The sequence below is a fragment of the Trachemys scripta genome, chromosome 2, assembly GCF_013100865.1.
Source record: "Trachemys scripta elegans isolate TJP31775 chromosome 2, CAS_Tse_1.0, whole genome shotgun sequence".
Lineage (NCBI taxonomy): Eukaryota > Metazoa > Chordata > Testudines > Emydidae > Trachemys > Trachemys scripta.
Window position 1 is genome coordinate 75,868,944 of NC_048299.1, and position 19,427 is coordinate 75,888,370.

General features: G+C 45.8%; 1 protein-coding gene across 4 annotated transcripts in view; it reads left to right on the forward strand.

Moving 5' to 3' along the window:
* The window catches only part of ATP2C1 (ATPase secretory pathway Ca2+ transporting 1), a 116,918-nt gene that overhangs the window by 16,464 nt on the left and 81,027 nt on the right, over positions 1–19,427 (forward strand). The window contains exons 1-2 of one of the 4 annotated variants that reach the window (XM_034760905.1): positions 9,511–9,650; positions 10,158–10,305. The exons of 2 other annotated variants lie outside the window; for them this stretch is intronic. In XM_034760905.1, the coding sequence (XP_034616796.1) occupies positions 10,300–10,305 (6 nt within the window). In that variant the 5' untranslated portion in view covers positions 9,511–9,650; positions 10,158–10,299. Of the gene's footprint in view, positions 1–9,491; positions 9,651–10,157; positions 10,306–19,427 lie in introns of those variants that run through there. One more of the 4 variants, XM_034760907.1, reaches the window with a different exon arrangement.

Below are 19,427 nucleotides of genomic sequence, written 5' to 3' on the forward strand. Positions count from 1 at the left end.
TGGGATGGGGAGCTGCTGCGGGGGGTGTGTGCTGTGGGGGGAGCTGCCACAGGGGGGCTCCCCAGGCAGAGGGGGGGGGGGAGGAGCTGCTGCTGGGGGGGGGGGGGCCCCCCCCTCCCTCCCACTCCCCTGAAGACTGCAGTCAGGCCTAACTGTGCACTCACCACATGGTAAGCGGAAGGACCCGGCCCCAGCCTGCTCTGCTCCCCTGGCTCCTAGTTGCGCTGCTGGCAAGTGCTGGGAGGTGGTTCCCTCTCCCCCTTCCCCTCCCCAAGCCTGGGAGCCAGGGAAGCAGAGCAGACTGGGGAGCAGCAGGGGGGGCTGGTCCCAGGGCTCCATGGGGGAGGGGGAATGGCTACTTCCTGTGGGAAGTGGAGTGACCCAACTCCAGCCTGCTCCGCTCCCCTGGCTCCCCGGCAGTGGGGAACCGCCCCCCCTGCACTCGCCGGCGGCATGGCAGGGAGCCAGGGGAGCGGAGTAGGATGGGGCCGGGTCATTCTAGTAGAGGCCTGGGGCTAGCGTGCCCCCCTCCCTCCAGTAGAGGCCTGGGGCCCCACACAGCCCTCCCCCATGGGGGGGCTGCATAGGGCACCAAAATAGCTAGGGACAGCCCTGGCTCCCCAGGCTGGAGGGTGCGGGGGCACAAGGTGGCAGTTTCGCCTAGGGCGTGACATATCCTTGCACTGGCCCTGATCACAAGTATATGGTTACTGCATTGTCATTATAGGGGAGAACTAAGGTTGTTTGGGTACCTCAGTTGTGCATTTCTTACATTAAGGTTTCACTTATAAATCCCCCCCCCCCCAAACAAAAATCCATAATTAAGGTTTCACTTAAAATAACACTTTATGAAAATTTTAAAACATCACTGGAACCTTTTTACTCTTAACTTGCTGGTACATATACTCAAACTTAACTCCATCTTAGTACACTTTTCTGTTCTGGGAATTCTATGCACCAGGGGTTCTCAAACTCAGGGTCATGACCCTTCAGGGTGTTGTGAGGTTATTACATGGGGGTCATGAACTGTCCACCTCTGCCCGTATAGCCCACTTCTCCTCCAGCATTTATAATAGAATTAAATATAAAAAATATGTTTTAATGTATAAAGGGGCAGGGGTTGCACTCAGAGGCTTGCTATGTGAAAAGGATCACCAATACAAAAGTTTGAGAACCACTGCTATACACAGAGCTGAAGTGGCTGCCTCATTAACTGTCAGATACTATGATGGGTCGGGAGTGGGGGAAACTCTACAAATGATACAAGCCACTTACAAAATGTGCATTGCTATAAATGGAGATCTGGAGCACCAACCTTTCTCTACCTTTGGGTATGTCTACACTACGGGATTAATCTGAATTTATATAATTCGAATTTGGGAAACAGATTGTATAAAGTCGAATGTATGCAGCCACACTAAGCACATTAATTCCCCGGTGTGCGTCCATGTTCCGGGGCTAGCGTCAATTTCTGGAGCGTTGCACTGTGGGTAGCTATCCCATAGTTCCCGCAGTCTCCCCCGCCCATTGGAATTCTGGGTTGAGATCCCAGTGCCTGATGGGACAAAAAACATTGTCGCAGGTGCTTCTGGGTACAGCCTCACCCCTCCCTCCCTCCCTGCATGAAAGCAATGGACGGCAGACAACCATTTCGCGCCTTTTTTCCTGGGTGAACACTGCAGACTCCATACCACGGCAAGCATGGAGCCCGCTCAGCTCAAAACAGCAGTCATGAACATTGTAAACACCTCGCGTGTTCTCGGAGTTTATGCTGAGCCAGGACCAGAAAAACAAGGCGAGGAGGCAGCAGCGGCGGCAGCGCAGTGACTAGCGTGATGAGGACATGGACACGGACACAGAATTCTGTCAAACCGCAGGCCCCAGTTCTTTGGAGATCATGTTGTTAATGGGGCAGGTTCTATCCATGGAACGCTGATTCTGGGCAAGGGAAACAAGCACAGACTGGTGGGACTGCATAGTGTTGCAGGTGTGGGATGATTCCCAGTGGCTGTGGAACTTTTGCATGCATAAGGGCACTTTCCTGGAACTTGCTGTCCCCTGCCCTGAAACGCCAGAATACCAAGATGAGAGCAGCCCTCACAGTTGAGAAGCGAGTGGCAATAGCCCTGTGGAAGCTTGCAATGCCAGACAGCTACCGGTCAGTCGTGAATCAATTTGGAGTGGGCAAATCTACTGTGGGGGCTGCTGTGATGCAAGTAGCCAAAGCAATCACTCAGGTGCTGCTACGAAAGGTAGTGACTCTGGGAAATGTGCAGGTCCTAGTGGATGGCTTTGCTGCAATGGGATTCCCTAACTGTGGTGGGGCGATAGATGGAACCCATATCCCTATCTTGGCACCGGAGCACCAGGGTACCCAGTACATAAACCGCAAGGAGTACTTTTCAATGGTGCTGCAAGCACTTGTGGATCACAAGGGACATTTCACCAACCTCAACATGGGCTGGCCGGGAAGGGTTCATGACGCTCGCGTCTTCAGGAACACTACTCTGTTTAAAGGGCTGCAGCAAGGGACTTACTTTCCGGACCAGAAAATAACCGTTGGGGATGTTGAAATGCCCATAGTTATTCTTGGGGACCCAGCCTACCCCTTAATGCCATGGCTCATGAAGCCATACACAGGCAGCCTGGACAGGAGTCAGGAGCTGTTCAACTACAGGCTGAGCAAGTGCAGAATGGTGATAGAATGTGCATTTGGCCATTTAAAAGGTTGCTGGCGATTGTTACTGACTCGCTCAGACCTCAGCCAAACCAATCTCCCCATTGTTATTTCTGCTTGCTGTGTGCTCCACAATCTCTGTGAAAGTAAGGGGGAGACCTTTATAGCGGGGTGGGAGGCTGAGCCAAATTGCCTGGTTGCTGATTACAGGCAGCCAGACACCAGGGCGATTAGAAGAGCACACCAGGAAGCGCTGTGCATCAGAGAAGCTTTGAAAACCAGTTTCATGACTGGCCAGGCTACAGTGTGAAATATCTGCTTTTCTCCTTCATGAAAACCCGCCCCCTTTATTGACTCATCCTTTGTAAGGAACCCACCCTCCCCCTTCCCCCAGCTTGGTTTCAAACCAAATAAAGTCACTATCATTTAAAAATCATTTATTCTTTATTAATAGATTATAAAAAGAGGGAGGGAACCTGGGTGGGGTTTGGGAGAGGATCGGCGGGAAGGAAAAGGCCACTAAAAAAAGGTTTAAAAAAATGAGCCTTTTGCTTGGGCTGTCCACTGAGGTGGAATGGGAAGGTGTACGGAGCCTCCCCCTGCGTTCTTACACGTCTGGGTGAGGAGGCTATGGAACATGGTGAGGGGGGTTATACAGGGGCTGTAGTGGCACTCTGTTATCCTGCTGCCGTTCCTGAAGCCCCACCAGATGCCAGAGCATGTCTGTTTGCTCACGCAGCAGCCCCAGCGTTGCATCCTGCCTCCTCTGATCTTCCTGCTGCCACCTCTCATCTCGAGCGTCCCTCCTGTCCTCACGTTCACTGGCTTCTTTCCTATACTTTGAAACAGTGTCCTTCCACTCATTCAGATGAGTTCTGTCACTGCGGGTGGATTCCATGATTTCTGCGAACATCTCGTCTTGCGTCTTTTTCCGACGCCTTATCTGTGATAGCCTTCGGGAAGGGAGGCTTGAAGAATTTGCAGCTGCTGGAGGGAGGGGAAAAAAGGAGAGAATTTTTTAAAAAGATACATTTTGCAGAACAATGTTTATACGGTGACCAACACTATTCACATTACATAGCACATGTGATTTCTGTGCAAGGTCGCATTTTGCCTCTTAATATTGAGTGCCTGTGGCTTTGCTGCTAGAGATCACAGACGCAGGTCCGGGCAACAGAATTCGGCTTGCATGCGGCCATGGTAAGCCATTGTCTTTCGGCTTCTGCGCCGTCCTTTCCCACATACCAAGCAAAGCCCGTTGAGTGCTGCAGTTTTCCTGTTAACATTCAGCAGCAGAAAACAAACTAACCACCCGCCACGCCCATCCAATTCTCCAGATGATCGCTTTATCCCTCCCCCACACCGCGTGGCTGGTATCAGGGAAGATCCCTGCTAGCCAAACGCAAAAAGCTCTGGGCCAATTCCCCCCCCCCCCCCCACCCTCCGCGCTTGGCTAACTGCAGGGAAGGATTTCTTTTCAGCCACAGGCAAACAGCCCAGTAGGAACTGCCACCTCTGTCCCCTTAATTAAATTCCCGTATTTCAACCAGGTTACCATGAGCGATATCACTCTCCTGAGGATTACGCAGCAAGATCAAGAACGGATGTTGCTTGAATGCCAGCAAACACCAGGACCATACACTGCCAGGCTTGTCATGCAATGATACCAGATTACTTGCTGCAAGCATAGTGCGGTCGAGTGTCCTACCATCGAGGACTGAATAAGGCTGCACTGCCCAGAAACCTTGTGGCATGGCTTTTGGAGTACCTCCAGGAGAGCTTCATGGAGATGTCCCTGGAGGATTTCCGCTCCATCCCCAGATAGGTTAACAGACTTTTCCAGTAGCTGTACTGGCTGCGAATGCATCCCAAGTCCTCAAGGCAAAGTAATCATTTAAAAACCCTTGCTTTTAAAACAAGTTTTATATTCTAAAAGGTAAACTCACCTGAGGTCCCCTCCATGGGGTCGTGGTTTTGGATACTGGGTTGGCAGGGTACTTCAGTCAGGCTGAGAAAAAGATCCTGCCTGTTGGGGAGAACGGAGTGCTGGGTGCTCTCTGCAAGCTCGTCCTCCTCCTCCTCCTCTTCCCTGTCCGCAGAATCCTCAGGTGTAGCTGATGAGATTATCCCCACCTCAGAATCCATGGTCAGAGGTGGGGTAGTGGTGGCGCCCCCCCCCCTTAGAATTGCATGCAGCTTGTCGTAGAAGCAGCATGTCCGCGGCTCTGACCCGGAGCGACCATTTGCCTCCTTTGTTTTTTTGATAGGCTTGTCTGAGCTCCTTGACTTTCACGTGGCACTGATCTGAGTCCCTATTGTGGCCTCTCTCCATCATGCCCTTGGAGATTTTTTTCCAAAAGTTTTTGCATTTCGTCTTTTTGAACGAAGTTCTGCTAGCACTGAATCCTCTCCCCATATAGCGATCAGATCCAGTACCTCCCGTACAGTCCATGCTGGTGCTCTTTATCGATTATCGGCCTGCGTGGTCACCTGTGCTCTCCATGCTGGGCAAACAGGAAATGAAATTCAAATGTTCGCGGGGCTTTTCCTGTCTACCTGGCCAGTGCATCCAAGTTCAGATTGCTGTCCAGAGCGGTCACAATGGTGCACTGTGGGATAGCTCCCGGAGGCCAATACCATCGAATTGCGGCCACGCTAACCCTAATTCGAAATGATAAAATCGATTTTGGTGCTACTCTGCTCGTTGGGGTGAAGTACAGAAATCGATTTAAAGAGCCCTTTATTTCAAATTAAATGGCGTCGTTGTGTGGACGGATGCAGGGTTAATTAGATTTAACGCTGCTAAATCCGAATTAAAGTTGTAGGGTAGACCAGGCCTAACTGTAGTAGCATAAGCATTTTGATTTTACTCTCTTCTACAATGTGGGAGAGGTAAGAAACTGGATTTTCACTTTCTTCAATTCCTTCCACCAGAAAGAAATTACCTTGTTAACTTCTCATGAGTAAAACAAAGTCCTGGGCAAGCTTTATTTTAGTAACTTATCAATGTCAATAATATTGAAACATCCTTTTAAAGATGGATTTGTTTGTGTCAGTTGTGTGTGTGTGTGTGTGTGGGGGGGGGGGGGGGGGGGGGGTTTGGATTTTTACCTAAAAGGAAAGGGGAAAGTGTTTCAGAATATATTAATCAAAATGTAAGTGAGATGGGAATTTTTTTAAATGCAATATCAATATAAACTACCCCAGAATTTTATTTTAATCAATTTTCTGATTCTACGGATCAAAGATTTTTCAAATACCCATTGGTGTTTATGTATTTTTTGCAAGTGTTTTAGGCCTTGGCTACACTCGCGGATTCACAGCGCTGCCGGCTGCAAGCAGGGCCGGCTCCAGGGTTTTGGCTGCCCCAAGCAGCCACACACAAAAAAAGCCGCGATCGTGATTTGCGGCAGCAATTCGGCAGAAGGTCCTTCACTCCTAGTGGGAGTGAGGGACCGTCCGCTGAATAGCTGGACCTGCCGCCCCTGTCCGGAGTGGCCGCCCCAAGCACCAGCTTGCCAAGCTGGTGCCTAGAGCCGGCCCTGGCTGCAAGTACTCCACCTCTCCGAGGGGAATAGCTTGCAGCGCTGCGAGCGAGTGTGCAGCACTGCAGGCGCTGATTACACTGGCACTTTACAGTGCTGCACTCGCTGTGCTCAGTGGGGGTGTTTTTTCACACTCCTGAGCGCAGCAAGTGCAGCGCTGTGAATTGCCAGTGTAGCCAAGGCCTTAGTTGTGGAGCTTGAATATCTTGTGGTTCTGCCTTTCATATTCCAATTAGAAGTTAATCACCTTCATTCTCCTTCTAATGATTCTGTTGGAATTGAAACAAAATAGAAAATATTCCTTTGATTTGCAGACTAGTAGTCTATTACATTGTGAGACTCCTGAGTAGTAGTTGCATATCACTGACCACGAATCTAAAAATATTTTTAGAAGAGAACTAACTTCCATTTTTAATTCTGATTTCTGGTATTCAGGCTTTTAAAAATCTATTCTAACAATGTCCTGTTTGCCAAATGGCTCCTGCTAAAATCAAAGCTTTCCAGTGGAACCTGAAACTAATAAGGCTGTATTGACACTTTGGTTTTTGTATCAGGCTCATGTTAGGGTCAGAACATTTCTAAAAACTGCTGCAGTGGATGGAGATACACTAGTATTATATAGGATTTTTTTTAATAAGCAGAACCTTGCAGATAGGAGTAGGGATGTTGGAAACAGAACTAGTCACAATTTCTTTTAAGGAATGCTTCTAATTCAGATGATATCACCAAATAATAATAGATACTTTAGGTCAGAGACTGAAGTTGTTTAGGCCCAAACACTGAAGTCCTATGGTTTACAAATGTAAACACTGTTTTTGTAGTGTCCTATTGGAAATCAAGTGTAAGTGGCATGTGGCTGTAAATATTAGCAAGAATTAAAGGGCTTGCACTGACTTTCCTTGCTAAAGAAAAAATGTTAATTGCTATAAACTTACATACTGTGACTTAAAATAGCAATTGGAGTAGCTTTCACAAATTAAATGACAGGTTGTCCACTAAATGAGTCCTTATGCTGCTGCATTAATTTACTTGGTAAATTGAATTATCCTAGTTAGTTTTCCCATTTATGCTAGCTCCATGTTCTTCTTCGGTCTAGCTCATTGTGGCTCCTTGACTACTGCTGATCATAGCCATGCGAAGAGATAAATATGGAGGTGCACACATGCAAAAAGAATAAGAATGGGCAGGATATCTTTAGTTGTGTTGCTATTCTTGCATCTTTTCCAACTGGGACTAAGTGGGACACAATTTTACAGATAAATCACTAAAATCTGTATGTTGGTGACCTACTGTTACAATGGTAGTCTTTTGGGATACTTTGCAGTGGCATCCCTAAACTCTATAGGCTCACTTTCAGACAGCATGGACCACCATCTGTCATGGCAACTATTTAGGCAGAGCCTGAAATCATACATTATATCTCTTTGGAACAATTAACTTACCTGTTCTCCTCCTCCTCCTCCTCCTCTCCTGAAAGCAGATATTTTCTATTTTTTTAATATACTCAAATATTCCTCTTTCTGGTGGTTGGAAGCATATTAATCTAGGAAAGCTAGCTAGCCTATATGATATGCTAAAGCATCAGTTCACTGTGTGATATTAGCCTTCATAAAAGGTGTGACTGACAGTCTTAGTGAACATCATAAAAGTAGCAGAGGAGAATTAGTTGGGATTGAGTCTCACAGGGAGGAATGATATTGATTTGTGGAGGCACTGGGCTGGGATTAAAATATTGGTTTGTTGATAAATTGCATAGTCAATTGCTTGACTAAACTTTGGATTGTTATGAAATATACTCAAGACCAAATAACCAATGTCAGTCAGGTGTATGAATAGGGTACAGGAAAAAGGTTTATATGATGCTAGTCTCTAAAAAGCAGTCCCATGTGTATGGTAAATTAACCTTTTGCAGAAGGTATGCTCACCAAATTACACATCTTGTCTAAGGTCACTTAATCTGTGCCTCTAAAATGAGGCTAATGATGCTTACCTTCTCTGTATAATGTTATGTAGTACTTTTTAATCAATAGGTCTCAAAATATGAATATATTACAATCTGTTTGGAATAGGGACTGTCATCAAGTCCTACTGATTTTGCCCTAGATCCCTATGTGACCCCTTCAAGGATTGAACTCATAACCCTGCGTTTAGCAGGCCAATGTTCAAACCACTGAGCTCTCCCTCCCCCTTGCCTTATCTACTGTCACATGAATGCTCTAATGCCAGCTTCAAGAACCAGCATCTCTGATATCAAAACACAGTAGCAAGGAGAGCTAAGGCCCAATCAGCCTGTTGGAATCAGGCTTGGTCTTGGGGTGCTGTGATGCCCCTGCCTCCAGGGGAAGGCTACTGTGAAAGGCAGGTTTCTCAGGCCTTGGCTACACTCGTGGATTCACAGCGCTGCTGCGGCGAGTGTAGTCGCGCTGCCAGCGCTGCGAGAGCTCTCTTGCAGTGCTGCAAGTACTCCACCTCTCCGAGGGGAATAGCTTGCAGCACTGCGAGAGAGCATGCAGCGCTGCAGGCGCTGATTGCACTGGCGCTTTACAGCGCTGCACTTGCCGCGCTCAGGGGTGTGAAAACACCCCCCCCCCCCGACCGCAGCAAGTGCAGCGCTGTGAATTGCCAGTGTAGCCAAGGCCTCAGGTAGGAGGGTAGCAAGAGCACTAAGAAGGCAAGGGGAGGTGGTGGAGGATGCAGAAGGGGAGGGGGGGTTACTCAGGGCCGGGTGTCTGTGGAACCTGGCACAGGGGCTGTGCGGGCAGGGATGCAAGGTGGCTCACGGTGGCTGGGGATGTGCAAGCAGCTGGGTTGGGGACACTGAGGGGTGGGGGGAGAGGGGTGGGCAGTAGAGCGTGGAGATGCTCAGTGCGATGGTGGGGGGGGGGGGGCGCTATGGGGCACGATTGACAGGAACGCTTACTTGGTAGGGCGGGGATCTGTGGCCGCTAGGGGGCAGCCGCGGGGGGGTCGGTCTCGGGTCAGGGCGGGCGGAGACGGTCAAAAGGGGCTGCGGGGAAGTGGGTCACTGAGGCTGGGGGGGCTCCAGGTGGGCGGGCGCTGGAGCGTGCAGCACACGGATTCCCGGGGCGCGCGGGCGCTCCCTCACCGTTGGCTGCGGAAGGATCCGTGAGGAGAGGCAGTCTCTGCTCCTGAGACAGGGAGTGGCAGAGGCGCGCACGCGCTCGCTCGCTCCCGACTTTGGGCCGCGCGCCTAGGGGAGCAGGAGAAGGCGGCGGCAGCAGCTCCGAGGCGCATGCGCACCTCCAACTCCGTCTTCACAACCGGCCCTTCCGTTCCCGGCCCCACGGGTAGCGGAAGTGGATCGAGCGCTCGGGGAGCGGGGATGCGTCTGTGCCGCCGCACAGAGCCCGAGCAGTGAGAAGTGCCGGGCGGCGGAGGAACCGCCGCCTGCGCCAGAGGCGTCTCGGGTGAGCGGTGGGGAGGGGGAGCGGGGGAGAAGCCGGTGGTGGGAGGGGGTCGGGGCAATAGGAAGCTGTGCGGGGGGGCGGCGGGGGGTATCGGGGGAGCTCCGGGGATGGTGGCGACCGAGGCCCTCACTGCGGGCAGGGAACGAGGGTGGTCACCGGGTCAGAGCCCCCGTCCAGCTGCCGCGCCGGCGTGGGGAGCGGTTCTCGGTGGCTGGGCACGGGGCGGCAGGATGATTTGGGGGCTTGGCGCTGCCGGAGCCTGGTGTAGGAAACGCGTCCTGCGCTCTTTGCTGGGGCGGCTTCTGTGCTGGCTTCGTTACTGAGTCTCCCTGTTTGGTGTGGCTGCTGGGTAACTAATCCTCCCGTGGCAGCTGCCTGCCAGCCAGCTCACCCCGTGAGTGTGTTTGTCTCGGTGCGGGCGAGTGTGTGTTAGTGTGTACAAGAGTGAACGAGCGAAGGGACCCGGAGATCCGCTTTTACTTTTGCTAGCGCCCGTTTCTCTTGCAGATGTTGCTGCAGGTGGGGGCAATGGGAGCTGTGTAACTGCCTGGGATCTGGGGCGGCTCCCCCTTCTCCTCTGTGCCAGCTCCAGTGCTGCTGTTTCTAAAGTCTTTGTAACTAACAACCCAAGTTGCAGTTTCGATGGAAAATGAAGGTAAAGCTCTCATCAGAGTCACTGACTTCATTGGAGCCCGGTGGGGATGGGGGGTTGCATGTGATTTGGTGGTAGTAGGTCATACAGCTGTTTGTACACCACTCTCTAGGTTTACATTACTGCTTTGACATGTTCATCTAGTAGCTGAGGGTTTTATGAGTTGCTGGGTCTTATTCTGCAATCATACCGTATGCATCATAGAGCTATCATCTTTGTGGCAACATCTGTTGAACATAATTGTGCTGCAAGCGTTTTGTTTTGTTCTGTTCATCCTCTGCAAAATATAGTGAAATAAATTCTCCTCCAGAATGTCTTAACAGTAAGTAGATCTTTGTGGTCTTATTGACCCTGGAAAATGCACATTTAGTTGCTTTGAAAATAATGAATTAAATAGGTGTCGTAAAACTAGTGAATTCTTTCATTGGTGGTTATTTGGATTACCTGTTCCTTAGCTGGAGAGAGAACTAATATTGAAAATTGGAAATACTTTTTTTCCCCTTTAAATTGCATAATTGTAGTTCTGTTTTACGTAGAGGAAACCTGTTTTAACTCTATTGTGAATAAGTCATTACAGTAGTCTTTCAACTCTGTTTTTTCCTAATTGAGTAACAGATGTTATGGTGTTCTGATGATTATGAAAATGCAGCACTGAAGAATCTCATGTTCGTAGTATCTTGAAACATACATAACTATATAATTTGTCAATCTAAAAACAAGCTGCTTTGTTGCCATGCCACTTCCTTTTAGGTAGGATATCTAGGTATTCCAGTAATAAACTACTAATAGTTCATAGATGTCATAGTCCAGTGATAACCCCACACCCCCGCCTTTCCTATAGTTTGAACCCCCCACGCAGATTTGTACATAGTAGGCCATCTTAGAATCTGTAGAGCAGTGGTCTTCAACTCAGCCCCCCCCCCCCCCCCCCCCGGTGACCCAGTTGAAGAAAATTGTGGATGCCCGTGACCCAAAGGAGCTGGGGGTGGGGGTGAGGGCTGCAGGGTGGGGCCAGGAATGAGGAATTCAGAGTGTGGAAGGCGGCTCTGGGCTGGAGTGCAGGTATGGGGGTGGGGCCAGGGATGAGGGGTGCAGGAGAGGGCTCCAGGTTTGAAGGGGCTCAGGGCTCAGGCAGGAGATTGGATTGTGGGGTTGGGGCATGGACTTACCTCTGGTGGTTCCCGGTCAGTGGTGCAGCTGGGGTACAGAGGCAGGCTTCCCGCCTGTCCTGGCAGTGTGTGGACTGCGCTGCGCCCCGGAAGCAGCTCGCAGCAGGTCCAGCTCCTAGGAGGAGGTGCACAAGCAGCTCCATGTGGCTCTCGCTCACAGGCACCACCCCTCCGCCCCCCCCAGCTCCCATTGGCAGGGAATTAGCCAATGGGAGTGCAGAGCTGCTGCTCGGGGTGGGGGCAGCGCGTGAAGCCCCATGGCCCCCTGACTAGGAGCCAGACCTGCTGTTGGCCGCTTCCAGGGTGCAGCGCAGTGTCGGAACAGGCAGGAACTAGCCTGCCTTAGCCCGGCAGCACCGCTGATGGGGGTTTTTAGCGGCTTGGTTGGCAGTGCTGACCAGTACTGGGTCGTGACCCACAGTTTGAAAACCACTGCCCTAGAGCAGTATGGTTGTGGTCCCTGAAACACTGACACCTTCCCTCACCCTGGGCTGAGAATCCCTGTTATAGTTCATGACAAAGTTAGTGTGTCAAAATTTGTCAGTTATGTTTGGATCCTCTGCAGATTTTGGATAGGTATGTTTGTGGCTTTGGAGTTTCCTTCAGCTTCAGCTGAACTTAGCCCTTTTTTTTTTTTTTTTTTTCCTTTTTTCTTCAGACTCCTATAGGTTGTGATTCGGGAGCAACTTCTATTTAAAGCTAAGAAAATAGTGCTAAATCCAAAATCAAGATGAATTCTACTCATAATGGAACGGGTTCATGAGACTGTTATGATAGACAGTTTTTAGTCTCTAAATTGACAGGAGTGCTGTTTTTCTTCCTCATTTTGTGTCTGAACTGTGTGTAGTTAGTTTCTCTTGATTGTGTGGGTCTTTCAGCAGCAACGGGGAAAAATTACTTTAAAAACAAGGTGGTGATTGTAGAACCACAGAAATTTGCAGTGGCACTTGAGCCACTTGTAGATTTTAGCCTGTACAAAGTTAGGTGTGTTTTTTTTTTTTTTTTTTTTTTTTTTTAAAGAAAGTTCATTACTTTGAAAACTGAGTTCTACTTTGCCACTCTGATATTGTAATGAGTTTCTTATATGGAATTTAACATTTTAACTGTCTTCTAAAGGAGTACTGTACTCTTATTTAAGAGCATTAATGTGGAACAGCAGGGAATGTATACTAGAGAACATCTCATAGTAGGACATAAACTACCCATTTGGAACCCTGGTTAGCTTGTTGCATTGATTTTCTTCAGTAATCTGCATTTCAGACATTTTTATTGTAAAGAAATACCTAATTTGTTTAAAAATTGAGTCTATTGGAGCCTGAGTGTAAAAAAGATGAACATAACATGTTATCAGTTGAATGCAGGTAAGCATAAAAAAGTGTTTATCGAGCCTGAATCCTGTATGCTAGAAATCTATACAAAAATTATAAGCCTTATTTTTGTTCTCTATTATACTGTAGAGGACTAGTCTAGTCCAACTCTTCTGAACATCAGTTGCATGAGAAGGGGATTTCTTAGTCAATTCACAGTGAGGAAAATAGCTATAGGAATAAATTAGTAAAACATGTAAGCTTAATGATAAAGCTACATTTTGAAGTGGAAGTAACTTCTGGAAAAAAGGAAGCATCTTAAAAGATGAACAGCTTCAACCCTGTTAAATTTAGATAGCTAACACTTGCTGTGTTAATACACACTTTGTGTGCCATCAGCTCTGATTTATTTTCTGAATTAATTTAAGAAATGCCAAACCTGTTTTGTTCTTGCTGCCAAGATATCTCATAAGCAGTTGCGGTACTGAACTAGTAACTAATACAATATAGTCTGTCTTCGTGAAGACAGATGCATTAAAAATAGTGTAGTGCTTTGAAATTAGGGTGACCAGATGTCCCAATTTTTCTAGGGACAGTCTTGATATTCAGGGCTTTGTCAAGCGCTATATAAGAGGTAGATGGTGGTATTATAGTATGAATGATGCTACACCTATCTCATCTGCCTTAGGGTTAGTGAGAAACTGAGGTGCAGGCAGGAGAAATGAGTGACATACCTGAGATGAAAAGGAAGTCTGATCCAGAAAGATATGTACTGTTCATTCTAAGTGAAATTTTATAATATCAGCTTTTTAAATTAAACTGTAATTCTTCGTAAGTGCAGGTCACTTCTTAACATCTATGTTGTGAATGGGGACGCAAGCGTTCAGGGACTGAAGTAATTGAGTAAGCCATGGTATTTATGGAAATGGGACAGTACACAGAGAGAACATTTTTCAATGTTTTATTGTCATGTTCCTGTTCCTCCTTTCACTTTTGTCTTTGAATTAGCTCTTCCAGAGGTTTAAGTGGTTCTGTTAATAAGCATATATTTTCTTGTTTGCACATCTGCTGTTCTGTCCCTTTCCCTCCCCACTCTTCCTTTTGCTGTTTTGAGCTCTTATCTTCCTTCTCTATCCTGGTCAATACTTTTTACAGCTAGATACTAGGAGCTTTCATTTTAACAGCTCTTCTAGTTATCCCATCTGAAGTAGCACTTAATATTTTTTCTAGGAGAGAAGTGTGATTAAAGATTGCAGTTAGAACTAAAACCTTAGTTTCACATTTTGGAAAAAGGATATTAAATTCGTTTAATAAGCTCTTGCTCTGAAACACTACTACTTTGGGTCTTGAGAGTGGGTTTTATCAGTCAGAGCAATGAGTTTAAGTGATTCACCTTGAAAGTGAAAACATTGTTCTAATTGACATTAGCCTCTGCAAACTCAGTTTTGGTAAGCAGTGATGTGTTAACATAAAGGTATGCTTCTGGGAAGACAACATTAAATACATTTCCCCATTTATAATTCCCTAACGGAGTCAAAGTGAATGAGAAATCCAGTATTCCCAGAAGCTGGGATTCCCACCAGTGTTGTCCCAGGACCTTGCTTGTGCCTCCACCTCTTGTATTGAGGTTGACAAACTAGGAATGTTTAAGCTGAGGCTTGAGAAGAAGCTCCAGATGTTTCCTGGTTCCTTGACGGATAAGGGACACTAATCTCCTACAGCTTTTATCCAGTTCAAGAAAAACACTTCCACCCCCCCAACCCCGATCAGGGAGGTGATGAAAACTCGTATTATGTTCTGTGTTCCATGATTTTTATTTTCAAGATTCACTTCATAAGCAAATACTTATTCCTTAATCATATGCTGTTCAAAATAAAAAGCTTGCAATTCCATATGTAGAACACAAATGGAGTTCTCAGCCTATGAACTAGTTAGGCTTAACAACTTTCTTGTACCTGCCCTTAGATACAGATGCACTTTTACCAACATATATAATAATTATTTTTTGCCATCTATCTTGTTATAGGATTTTGACCAAACTAATCTGAATGTGCTAACATTCTGGATTGTTGCTAAACTAGAGAGAAAGGAATGCAGGTTTCTGGAAAGCTAACCATTCTGATTCATCTCTGTAGTCTTTGACTTTATTCGCACAATTTTTCACCATTCTGCAACAAATTGTGACACCTTTTTTGGCAGACATAGGTGTGGTGTAGAAATCTGGATATATACAACTCAATGTTAGGAAAGAAGAAAAGAACCCAGGGTGGTTATTCAGTTACCCCAGTTGAACCTCTTCATCCGGTTCGGAGGTCAAGCTATAATCTCTATTTGGGAATCAGTCATGCTGACAAGTGATGCTCCCCAACTTACGCAAGCATTCCATAAACCCATATGATAACCCAGATTGTTTTTCTGCCCCCCTTCCATCCCAGTTGTGTGGTGTCCCTCCCTCTCCTCCTCTCCCCCCCCTTGCTCAGACACCCCTTTCCCCTCCCCAGAGCCCAGGGATCAGGAGGGTGAGCATCAGGCTGTTTCTGTCCCAGGCTTGCACAGAGTTTTCTATGTACTGCCCTCTCCTTCCCTTGGGTATGCTGGGAACTACAGCTGCTGGGAACTACAGCTACCAGGAACCCTCTAGCTCCCTCTCTCTTCCCCCAGTAGTGTCTTCTATGTGCAAGCTGGGCTCTGCCAAGTCCAGTGCCTCTAGTGGTGGCTAGCAGCACTGCAGCCCATTTCTGTGAAGGAAAGGAAATTGTGTAAATGTTAATTTCTGCAAAATTCTTCATTGCACAGTGGCACAGAATTCCCCTAGGAGTAAAATAGGGTTGAAATACAGCGGACTAAGGATATAGAATAAAAATATAATTAGTCTGCCATTCTATCAGCACTGCTACAAGATTCCTAATTTAACTGGTTCACTAATCAGTCATTTATATTTAATGATAGCCATGTTAACAAATTACAGAAATTATAGCAAAAACTATGAAATTTGTCTTAGTTTGTATACTACAAGACAACATAAAGGCAGTGGTGAGAGTGTGGTTGCTTGGTATACCAGGATAAGGAAGGCATTTTGTGCATAGCAGGAAGTAATTGTTAAACAAGTGGTGAAATAGGAGAGGGTGGAGGTGATTTGTAAATATGACCCTAAGTTGTGGGGAAGAACACAAGCTAAAATTATACACGTAGACCAGAATGGAATGCTGCAGGAACTTGAAGCTGAAGATAAATAGATTTTTGTTTTCAGTAGGACAGGGTGAGCTGGTAGTGGAATTCAGAGATGGTGACATGATCACATCATGTGAATATAAAGTAGGTGGTGGGGGGGAACACTTAGTAATTGTGGATTGGGTGGCCTAAAAGGACCAGTGTGGGTATCTTGGGCTATGTCTACACTACAGTTTATGTCCGCATAAGTTATGTCCCTAAGGGTTGTGAATAAACAACCTCCCTGAGTGACATAAGTTAAACAAATGTAAGCGCTCGTATGCATAGTGCTGTGTCAGTGGGAGAGCGTCTCCTGCTGACATAGCATCAGTTTGCGGCGTTAGTTTTATTATGCCAATAGGAGAGCTCTCTTCCATCGGCATAGACCATCTTCACCAGACATGCTGCATCGGTACAGCTGCAGCACTGTGTGTGTAGATGTGTCCTTGGAGAGAAGAAAAGAAAAGCCTCTGCAATGAAGGCATAAACTTGGGAGGAAATCAATATATACCTCATTTATGACTTGTTTTGTAAACCATATTAAAAGGGAAATTTACTGCTCTTCCATATTCAGCATTCAACTCTCAGAAAACTATTGAATACACTAACTTTTTAGCTCAACATCTGCAGGAAAACTTGTTACCATAAGCAGGCTAATTTTGCAGCAAACTAATGTTCTTGAGTTCAGTGTCCTGAAAATTTATTCCTAGGCATTGTAAGCTGCAATAAAAAGTTGCTTGAGTACTGTATATACTCATTCATAAGCAGAGTATTTTTGGTAAAAAAGTGACGCATCAAAAAGCAAGGGTCGGCGTATAAACGGGTCTACACCAAAATTTGATTATTTTAAACTCTATGGAATCATTGAATTGAATATCTAATACATTGTCATTTTGTTTACCTGGAGCGTCTGCAGGCACGGAGCCCCTCAGCTCCCTTTGCCGCGGTTCGCTGTTCCCAGCCGCCACTTCCCGCAGCTTCCATTGGCTGGGAACAGCGAACCTGCAGACTCTCCAAGTAAACAAAGTCCCACCAGCAGCTTACCCTGACAGGCCGGGAGCCAAAGTTTGCCAACCCATTTATTGATGTCGAGACTTCAGCCTTTTAAAGTTGCAAAGGCTTTGTTTAGTGGACTACATTGGCTTGAAAGGAATACTAAAAGAGCTGTGCCGCAGATCTGCATGACATTTGACCCATGTATTTCACAAAATGCTATGCCTTACAAGCCAATCAGAAAAATACAATGAACGATAGTACTATAGCACTGGTGTCAGTCTGCTACTGTATAATTTGATCTCTTCATACATTTCTACCAATATGAAAATATAACATGCAGAATCAATGGAATCTCTAATAAAATAGCCTGTTATCCCTACAGACATGCCAATCTACAGGGCTGCTTTGAAATAGACAAAGAACAATAATAATTTGACAGTGATAAAGCAGGTGACATTCCTATATAAAGTCCTACAAAATCTAGAACTACAATAATCTATTTTCATACTAGTATTTTTAAAATGAACAGTGAAATCAAAAGAAAAGTCTTATCATGCAGTGTTCAAACTTAAAGTTGTTGAATATGCAGAAGCAAACAATAATTGCACCGCTGCTTGTGAATTCTGTATCAATGAGAAGCAAATAAGAGAATGGCGAAAAAATAAAACACTAAGACATGCCAAGAAGCAAGAAAAAATGTCCAACCAGGTGCGCTTCATTTCCTGAGCTAGAGAAAGATCTCAGTAATTGGGTTGTTGAATGTCGACAAAATGGGTATATTGTCACTGGAACTGGAATTCGTCTGCATGCTCTGCAAATGTTGAAAGACGACAAATACAAGTCAATAAAGTCTTCAATGTTTGTCGCATCAGCGGGTTGGTGTACTCGCTTCATGAACCGTCATGTCTGTCTTCGTCAGCGAACAAAGATGGCTCAAAAGCTGTCTAGAGATCTGGAAGAGAAAAATTGAATCTTTCCAAAGGTTTATTATAAAATATCGAAAGTAATATGCATTTGAATTGTCACAAATAGGAAATATGGACAAAATACCAATGACATTCGATCTCCTGAGTAACAGAACAGTGACCGGGGTTGGTGGAAAAAAGTTTTTTAATTAAAAAAACCATTGACCATGGAAAAAATCTTTTTTTTTACTATGGTTTTATCATGTTTGGTAAATGGATCAGAGCTCCCTCCTGTTTTTTTTTTAAAAGAAAAACCTTGCCTAAAAACATGCAATTTCCTGCTGGTGTCATCATACGTGCACACGAAAAGGGATGGATGGATGAAAGTGGGACTATTGAATGGCTGGAAAAAGTGTGGAATAAGAGACCAGGAGAACTTTTCAAGAAACCTGCTATGCTCGTTTGGGACATGTTCAGGGCACGCAAGATGGATGAGGTGAAAAATGTGGCCAAAAATATGAAAACTGCTTTGGCTAGAATACCTGGAGGCTTAACTTCAGTTCTACAACCACTTGATGTCTGCCTGAACAAACCCTTTAAAGACAGGCTACGCAAAATGTGGTCTGAATGGATGTGCTCAGGCATGGCGAAGTTGACAAAAGGCGGGAACCTTATGAAGTCTGAAATCAGTCTGGTCACCCAGTGGATCAAGGACGCGTGGGTGTCCATTCCCTCGGCAATGGTAGAAAATTCATTTAGGAAATGCTGCATCAGCAATGCACTCGACATATCATCATCAAATTATGGCATCTTCTGACCCAACAAAGGCTGCTTATAAGGAATCTGAGTCTGAAGACGACACTGCGGACATCTATGATGACAACGCAGGTGCAGCTGTCACTGAAGCAGAGTTTAATGAACTGTTTGAATCAGACAGATTCAGGCTTCAAAGGATTTTAAGACTTTTTTTAAAGTCTCATTGTTCTAAGTTGTTCTAAATATCCATTTACTGATTTTAAATATTGACTAATTTTGAAGGTGAATATTAAGTTATAACAGGTTTTTCGTTGGATTACATTAAAATAATTCTAGCAAAACTTTTTTGAGTGTTTCTTGTGATGCCAAACTTCGGCTTATGAAAGGATCATACAGTTTTTGCTATTTTTTCCTAACCATCTTAGGAGGTTGGCTTATGAACGAGTATATATGGTGTATTGTTTTTAGTATATATTAAAAGAAATTGAAGCTGTGTGGTTGTCAAGGGTACAGCTGATTGTTTAGCAATATTAACTCATGTTCCATGAGCTAATAACAAGGTCTTCTACCTACTTTCTAGTTACCACAGTAGTAGTCATTCATTGTTTGCAAGCCATTCAGTTTTACATTAACAGTAATTTTTTTCTTCAGTTAATCCTTTGGTTTAAACTGAATTGCACACATGGTAATATATAAACTCATTTCTGTTTGCAAGCTTTCTAGTTCTAATACAATTTTATGTAAGCTTGAACTGCAGTACACATTTGTAAAACATATGTGGG